Here is an 8037-nt window from a genome sequence, read left to right as displayed (position 1 = left end):
ATGGAAATAATCTATGTTGTCCCAGGGTGTGTGTCCGAGTGGTAAGAGTCGGATATAGAGAGCGAAGGACTGCATTAGCCAAAACATCACCTGTCTTTTTATGTTACGTAGCCATGACAGAGCAGCAGCAACTGTAACAAAAGCAACGAGAAGACAATGCAAAGTCGTGTATGTGCCGGTGAACGACAAGCAAGCAGAAACAAATACAGTGTAGCAAAGCAATTGCCCGCCTACAACCCTTCCGGCAGAAAACCCATCCACCAATCCCATTCCTTCCCTTTCTTGCAGATAAAAACGACCCCCTGAAAGTATTATGCGCGAAGGATACGAACACGGAAAGAAAAGCCACACAAACGACACCGCTACTCCGCTTCCACCACCGCCCTTGTTCCCAATCCTAGACCTTTTATACACTCACGCCTTTGATGTTGTTGACCATAACATGTCCCTGACAAATGTTAAAAAACCGCGCTCAGAACCCTTCAACAATGCCATAGGCCTGGTTCCTGTGATACCCACGACCGTACTTGACAGTTATCTCTTCACCGTCAAACAGCTGCCTGCTGGCAACAATCAGCATCCTCCACTTGCCTTCCATCTTCCTGATGGAAATCTCGCAGGAAGGATGGGCGGAATGCCTCACAACCCGCGCCCAGTTGCCCTGCTCCTTGGAGTAGAGCTCAGCCACGACAACATCGTCAAGATCCGGACGCCGAAACTCCATCGTCCACTCCCGATTAGGGATCGCTCCGGGAGGCACCAGCTCGCCCAACATCTCGCCGATGATGTCATTAGCTCTAAACATTCCCATAACACGCACCCCGCTGCCCTTGCTCCCGTCAATCGACACCCGTGGGATGGCTGGTACAAACCTGGCGTGACAACGACATGACTTCTTCTTCTTACAGACGTTGCACCACTTCTCATGGAGCACAGCTGTCGGGTCCACCGGCCACTGCCAGGACGCCTTCCAGCCCACTGGCTTTGGCCATTCGTATGGCGCATGAGGGTTGAAGACGTTGGCCGTAATGTATTTGTACTGCTTGAGCATCGGCCCCAGCTCCTCGGTCGAGAGGGCAATGGTGTCTTCAGACTCGAAAACAAAGGCGGGCAGTTCGCGGCTCTCCCAGATGCAGCCTTGTAGGGTCTTGCCCACGGCGCACATAGCGCGAAGGAACGGGTCGTTGAGCTGATGGTGAAACATCAGCACCTGGTCCTGAAAGAGAGCCAGCTGCTGAAAGGCTGGATCGGGTGGAATGACGCAGAGAAGGCCGCCGTAGGCTCCGCAGATTGTCTTCCAGCACTTGCCCTCTCGGATGTAGTCGTTCAGCGTGTGCCTCTCAGCTTCGGCCCAGCCAAGCTCCTGGAGCAAGAGATCAGTAGCATCTTGCTGTGCCGGCTGGAAGGCCGGCCTAGCTCGTTCCTGCTCTTCAGCTTTGGCATCGAGCCATTCTGCGAGCTTCATTTTGCAGAACCGACCAAGGAACGTGTTCAGCTCAGGCTCCTCCCCGGCAACGCGGTCGAGGTTGGTGACAAGGTCTAAGCCCGACGGCGTCGGGTTCTGTTCTCGCACACAACGTCTCCAGTCACTGATGAGCCGCGCCAGCCGGTCAAAGCCAGGTCTTCCAGACACCTGCTGCGACTGAATGTTGTTGTACACGTCATCTTGACATGAGCGAAGTAGCGTTGCAAGACTTGAACTGGCATGAGTGAAGTAGCTCGGAGGCATCTCTGGCTCTGGATCTACCCCGAAGGGATCCTCAAAACGCAAGTACTCCATCACGCGCTGTCTCTTTGCCGAGCGAGGGGATAGCGGTTCCGTCGGTGCAGATCTTCTGTTATGAACAAGCCTTGCGGTTTTCCGAAGCGGCTCTGAGCTTGCTTGTCGCGGTGGAGGGAGCAAAGGGAGGTTATGATGATGTGAGAAAGGGGCAGCCTGATGGGTGGTCTGGAAGGGTTGTGCAGAGGCGTCTAGGAAAGTGTTTGGATGGCGCAGGAGCTGTGAGCGAGGTGCCAGGTCTTGTTGTTCTGCGCGGAACACGGCATTATCCCACCCAGGAGCTGGTTCGGATGGAGGTTGTGATCGACGTGGCTCCGATGTCCTTGTGGCAGGTTCAACGGCTACCGGCGGCGGGGCCGCTGGGGGCTGTGGCGATGGGTCGGGTTGCTTAACCGTTTGAGACGGAGTCACCATCCCCGCCTCTGACGGTAACCGAAGGACCGAGCCGAGACTGCTCTCTCGCGGAGGCTGGAAACCTTGAAACGTATGTAGCTTGGGCTCCGCCAACGGCTGGCTTGACGGCTCGCGGCGTTGTACAAGTGCTTCCGGCCGCACCAAGCCGGATTGAGATGGCTCACAGACGGCAGAGGAGCTATGCTCTGGCGGCGGGGTGACAGATTGCGTCAGCTGGGGTGCAGCTAGGGGTGATTGAGATGGTGGTGACGGCTGCTCTGGGGCAGACTGAAACATGGACGACCGTGCTGCCATCCTGGCCTGTTCCTCTTGGTCTGGCCTCTCTCCAGAGAGCCTGGCTTGTTCCTCCTGCGCCGCCAGGCAATTGGGATCACCGTATATGCCAAAGTCGGTAGCCTTCATGGCAAACGGATCGGGGCAGTTCCTGTCGCAGAAACGGTAGTTCGGAGGGTCCTCGGGGGATGACATGTACTCAACATTGACCGCCAGAGCATAGTTCGGACCCAGGTTCAGTACCTGATGGTACGTCCCAGGTTCTGTGACCACCGCTTGGCCGGGGATGCAGTAATCGAGAGTGTACTCGATGCCCCATTCATCCAGTTTGGCTGGTGGGATGTGGCGACTGAGATGACGGACGGCCTGCGAGCATCGGCGCATCTCGGGATACGCGGCCGCCATCCTCTCCTCCAACCTGTCTGAGAAGGCTGGCTTGACAAAGCACCAGAACTTGTGCTGGCCTGACCGGAGGAGATTCTCCGACCTCACATGGGCATCTTCTCGATGCATAGTGGTGATAGTTAGTCCTTCCAAATTGAAGTACACATATTGTGTGTTGATGCCTTCGAGAATGGTCCGGCCTCTCGATTTGAGCCTGTTGCCAGGATGGAGCTCGATGTCATCGAACAGCGGGTTGCCAATGATGTAACCCCGTGTGCCCTTGGGAGGGTTCGCCGCCGAGGTGTTCCAGAGCTCCTTTTGTTCCTGTAAAGTCCACTGCGTCTTTGCCGAAACAGGAAATGGAAGATGCGGAGGCGTGAACCGTTTCTTCTTGCCCGTGTCGACCTTGACTAGTCCCTGCTTGTCGGCCAGATAGCGGAACGAGGTTGCGTGGTCTTTGCTCGGGCGCTCAACCTTTCGTACCTGGAGCGGAGGCAACTCCCTGACCTGGAGCTTGAAATACCCCCTGTCCTTGACGACGGGGTGATTTGAGTACTGTTCGAAGAGCTCCTCGTTCAAGTCGTTGACATCCTGGTACATGCAGTCAAAGAGGGGTGAGGCCTCGTGTGGCTGTACGATGGGTTCATGATAGACGGCTCCGTTTGACAACGTGATGCCTCGGTCCTGTGGCGTCTGACTCTTGCTGGCCTGAGCTTTGCCTCGCGACTGTGTCTCAGTCTGACCTTGATCCTTACTCTCCGTCTGACTTTGAGGGCTCAATGGACTCCGAGGGGTGAAATCTGGCTGTGGCTGTTGTGACTGATGAGGATGCTGATTGGCCAAGGCAGGTGATGGTGATGCAGGCTCTGAGTTATGGGTCGGTGGTGTATTCGGCTTAGAGGGTACTTCCACCGACACAGCCGGAGGTTCGAGTACCCGTGAGGCTCCAGATGGGTGTCCCGCATGGTGGACAGGAGCGAGGCTGCCGCTCCCATTGGTCTGAGGCGGGAGGGGTTGCGATAGTGATGGCGCGAGAGGTTGTGAAGGCTGTCGTGAGGATGCCTGTTCCTGGTTTCTCAGCGGTCCATCATCTGGTAGCCCGTTCGGTGGCAAAACTGGATGGGAAGCTGGTGAGTTGTAAGATACCGGAGTATCGGGGCCTCTGGCTGGCGGAGGCGTGTTGTGTGATGAGAGCTGCTTATCGACACCTGTGGACACTCGATCGAGACGGCCCAAGATGTCTTCCATAAACTCCCGTCCGCCTTTCGTTGTCGGGCCTTTGACTTTGCGGTTGTGCAGAAGGATCTTATCGTCGAGATAGTCTCTCAGAGCATCTCGGATCAGGCGCAGCTCGCCGCCGATCGCGTCGGCCTCGAGCTGCACGGCGGCCATTGTCGTCTTCACAGTCTGGTGCACTGCTCCATTCATCAAGCTGGAGAATTGTGGATGGAATGGCTTGATTGCTTTGCTACTGCACTGGCCCGTGCTGGTGCTGGCTGCCCGCTGCCCTTTGGCACTTTGGCTGGGGTCTTGGGGCTAATTGAGGGGCTGGGCAGTAGACAGGCCAGAGGGGGTTCAGCTTTAGCTAGTGCGTGCGAGGTGGGGCAAGTGTCTTTGACCATGAACCTTTTGGTTCTCGATGGCAGCAATCCATTGATCAAGAAATCGATGCATGCTTTGTTGGAGAATCTGGGGTTTGTTCTCTTGTTCCGCAAACAGAGTTCTCAGAGTTGCCGCTGCTGCTGGACCTTTGTGGGCGATTCGCCTCGCATCACAGGTCCCCTGATGCTACCTACCTGCAGTTCAAGTTTAGCAGGGCTATGACAGTACGTTCCATTGAACCTGAGTTTCAAACCCCTGTTCGGTTTTGCCTGGGGATTGATGAGATGGCATTTGTAAGATAGCAAGAGTGTATGTTCATTTTTCACATATCTTCCATTGTTTATAGGCCAGAGGGCCAAATCAAAGCTGGTGGTTGAAGGGGTGTTGCATAAGAAACGATGTTTGATGCCGTTGCCAAGGCAGGACTGATAAGATAAACGAGATATATGCGATAAGTGCCTGATAAGGATCACAACTGGCTGAGCCGCAACTGATCGGTCTGGCACACACCACCCAGTGAACTCCCAATGCGCGAGGAGGCTCAGCAACCTGCTCCGCCAACCGACCACCTCAAAATTCCCTTCCGCCTTACTCTTCATCAGTAATGCTGTTTTGTTAGGGTTTGCGCCCTCTATTCTTTATTTCCTTCCCACTCTGATGGATGGCCTTCGTCAGCTTTTCGCATTCTGGAAAGGTTGAACACACGGCAAACATGGCAAACGATACCTTACTCACAGATGACTATGTGGCGGGCTTGTTGGCAAAGGAAGCCAGCGATGCCTCCATCAAATACTCGTCAGTCGGTCTCGAAGCTTTCCGATCTTCCAAGTATGTTTCACCGCAACCTCCATCGTCATGGCCATCTCATCAGGACCACCCATGCTGACCGTACGCCCAACGACCAGGCCGGCGAACAAGGCGAAGCCCAATACCAATTTTCTCGGGCGCATAATAAAGGAGACTGCGAATCACAACAAGGCCCTCCTTGCAAAGGAAGCCGCTGAAGCCCAAGCCCGGCTCAACCACCATACCGCGGTCGAAGAGAGGAAGCGACAGCGACTCAACCCCACCAAGTCTGACATTCGGCGCCGCCAACTTGGGGCTATATCTTCCATTTTGCAGGGTCGCAAAGGAGGCGAGAGTAGCCATACCAAAAGCGATCGAGACAGCACCAAGGAAAGGAAGAGTGACAGAAAAGACCGCCACTCGGCCTCAACCAAGACTGAGCCTTCCCAGAGTCGCGAGTCCAAGCATGGCGACGAGAAAGATCTCGAACGGTCCCACCGAAGGGTTGACGACGACACAAAGCGCTCACATCACCGACGGCACGAAAGGTCACGGTCCCGCTCTCCTGGGCACAGAGAACGCAGAGAGCGACGACACCGGGATCGCTCCCCCCTCAGCAGCGAGCCGGAGGACAGCCATCGCCATCACTCCAGGCCGCATGGAAGGAGGTCAGGGAAGGACGGTAGAGACCGTGGCTCTCATTCACATAGGCGACACGAACATGACGAGCGTGACGAGAAAGATCAATCACGGTCCAGTCGGCATTCCAGGCCGCATCGCCATGTGGACGAAGAGGACTCCGATCCCCTGGACGAGCTGATAGGCCCAGCACCTCCCTCTCAAACGTCGGAGCCGCCAGTTCGTGTCCGAGGAAGAGGCGCCGGTGCTCCTAGAAGGGGCGCCGCGGCGATGGATAGCCGGTTTGCGGAGGACTACGATCCGAAGAACGATGTGCCGCTGGATGACATCCTTAAGCAGGACACGTCCAGCAGCAACACCTGGGACTCGGCTGTGGAGTTGTTCCGGGACAGGCAGAAGTGGAAGCAACAGGGTGCTGACAGACTGCGGGCTGCCGGGTTCACAGAGGAACAGATCAAAAAGTGGGAAAGGGGTGGCAAGGAAAGTGAAAAGGATATGTTTGACTCGGTCAAGTACACCAAGAAGGGTGAGCAGAGGGAATGGGATAGGGGGAAGAGCCACAGCAATTCGGATATGGATTTGGAGTAACGGGTGTGGTCATGGGGCTTTGAACACGACGAGTGCACGGTAGCGGGGTTTCTGCGTGTTTTCTTTTTTCTTTTCTTTTTTCTTTTCTTTTTTCTTTTTTTTCTTTTCTTCTTTTTTTCTTCTTCTTTTCTTGTGCTTTTCTTGTGCTTTTCTTGTGCTTTTCTTGTGCTTTTCTTGTGCTTTTCTTGTGCTTTTCTTGTGCTTTTCTTGTGCTTTTCTTGTGCTTTTCTTGTGCTTTTCTTGTGCTTTTCTTGTGCTTTTCTTGTGCTTTTCTTGTGCTTTTCTTGTGTGTTTTTTTGCGCATCGAGGTTCTGCATATACTGGACGGCGTTTGGGTGAGGCCAAATCTGATTTGTTTTGGAGGAATCAGTTGGTTGCATGGAGCAAAGGCGATGATTTCTTGTTTGTATCTTGTGTAGAAAGGCTTCATTGGGAAGTGGCTATGAATAATCGACGAGATTGATGATACCCGACATGACATTTGACTTCGGATGGCAAGATCGGAAAGTGCATATTCGTCTTGCGAAGTGCTGGCTCGAGATTTTTATGTACATGTCAGTCAACATATGAACCGAGCCGTTCTCGTCTCACACTGCCTTCATGTTCCCTTAATTTGGTAGAATCAGCTTTTTGCCCGTTCCCATTCTCCATACTGTGCCCATGACAAATTCAGTATATTTACACATCTCTTATCGCCATCTCACATCCCCCTCTTCTCTCAGCACACACTACCGACTCCCCCAAGCAACCTTCTCCCCCCTCTTCGTCTTCAAATCCCCCTCCTGTTTCGTCTCCACCACCGGCGCCTCCTGTTCCGGCGCAGCAACGGCAGCAGAAGCATCCACCACCTGATCCGCATCGCTCTCGTCATTCGTCGCCCACATCCTCTCAATACAAAGCTCAAACGGCCCCGGTATCCTATCCGTCAACCCCACCCCAATACTCTTGACCTTTTGCCTCAAGATCTCCGTCTGCGGCTCTACCACAAACCCGTGGTTCGTCCTGACGAAATTGTTCCACTTGATCAACACCGTCTCCCACTCCCCCGGCTTCTTGACAAACAACCTGTGCTGATGTAGATCCGTCGGTACAATCGATTCTGTCTGCACATTGACAAAGTAACTCCTCCCGTCTGATTTGACTCGCAATGCGAGGTAGATGTACGGATCGATGTCCCACAGTCCTCTGGTAAAGAGATTACGCGGCCGGTCTTGTGTTCGAAACGCGGCATACCCCGTTCGTTTGATATCTGGTCGGTCGGCTGGGAGGTGGGTGGAGATGTTGCCGTAGAATTTGGCGTAGCCGGGGGAGTTGGGCGATGGGAGCTGGGAGGCGGGGACAGAGCCGGCTGGGGGGGCGACGATCCAGTCGAGGTGGGAGGTGGAGAGGCCGCCGATTTCGTCGTCGGACATGACTTTGCAGTCTTCGATGGAGGAGGGGGTGCGGAAGTCGAAGAGTTCGCGGGGACCTTGGGGGCCGGTGACACCTTCCATTTTTATGGCTGGGTTCGGGGGGGGGGGGGGAAGGAGGGGAGGTTAGTGATGATGTGGGAGTGGGGAGGTTGAGATCAT

At 54.7% G+C, this 8037-nt stretch overlaps 3 protein-coding genes across 3 annotated transcripts; 1 reads left to right on the top strand and 2 right to left on the bottom strand.

Annotated features, from left to right (window-relative positions):
• Positions 1–472: 472 nt before the first annotated feature.
• Positions 473–4279, bottom strand: PODANS_1_20460 (uncharacterized protein; the record flags this gene model as incomplete). Its single annotated transcript, XM_001902967.1, has 1 exon — positions 473–4279. The coding sequence occupies one exon, from the start codon at positions 4277–4279 to the stop codon at positions 473–475; it is 3807 nt and encodes a 1268-aa protein (XP_001903002.1).
• An 886-nt stretch (positions 4280–5165) lies between these two features.
• Positions 5166–6466, top strand: PODANS_1_20450 (uncharacterized protein; the record flags this gene model as incomplete). Its single annotated transcript, XM_001902966.1, has 2 exons — positions 5166–5281; positions 5326–6466. The coding sequence occupies 2 exons, from the start codon at positions 5166–5168 to the stop codon at positions 6464–6466; spliced, it is 1257 nt and encodes a 418-aa protein (XP_001903001.1).
• A 728-nt stretch (positions 6467–7194) lies between these two features.
• PODANS_1_20440 (uncharacterized protein) lies at positions 7195–7959 on the bottom strand (the record flags this gene model as incomplete). The annotated part of the gene is made up of 1 exon (XM_001902965.1): positions 7195–7959. The coding sequence occupies one exon, from the start codon at positions 7957–7959 to the stop codon at positions 7195–7197; it is 765 nt and encodes a 254-aa protein (XP_001903000.1).
• Positions 7960–8037: the final 78 nt, after the last annotated feature.

The sequence above is a fragment of the Podospora anserina genome, chromosome 1, assembly GCF_000226545.1.
Source record: "Podospora anserina S mat+ genomic DNA chromosome 1, supercontig 5".
Taxonomy (NCBI): Eukaryota; Fungi; Ascomycota; class Sordariomycetes; order Sordariales; family Podosporaceae; genus Podospora; species Podospora anserina.
The sequence above is the reverse complement of the archived record's forward strand: the minus strand, read 5'-3'. Positions and strand labels throughout refer to the sequence as shown.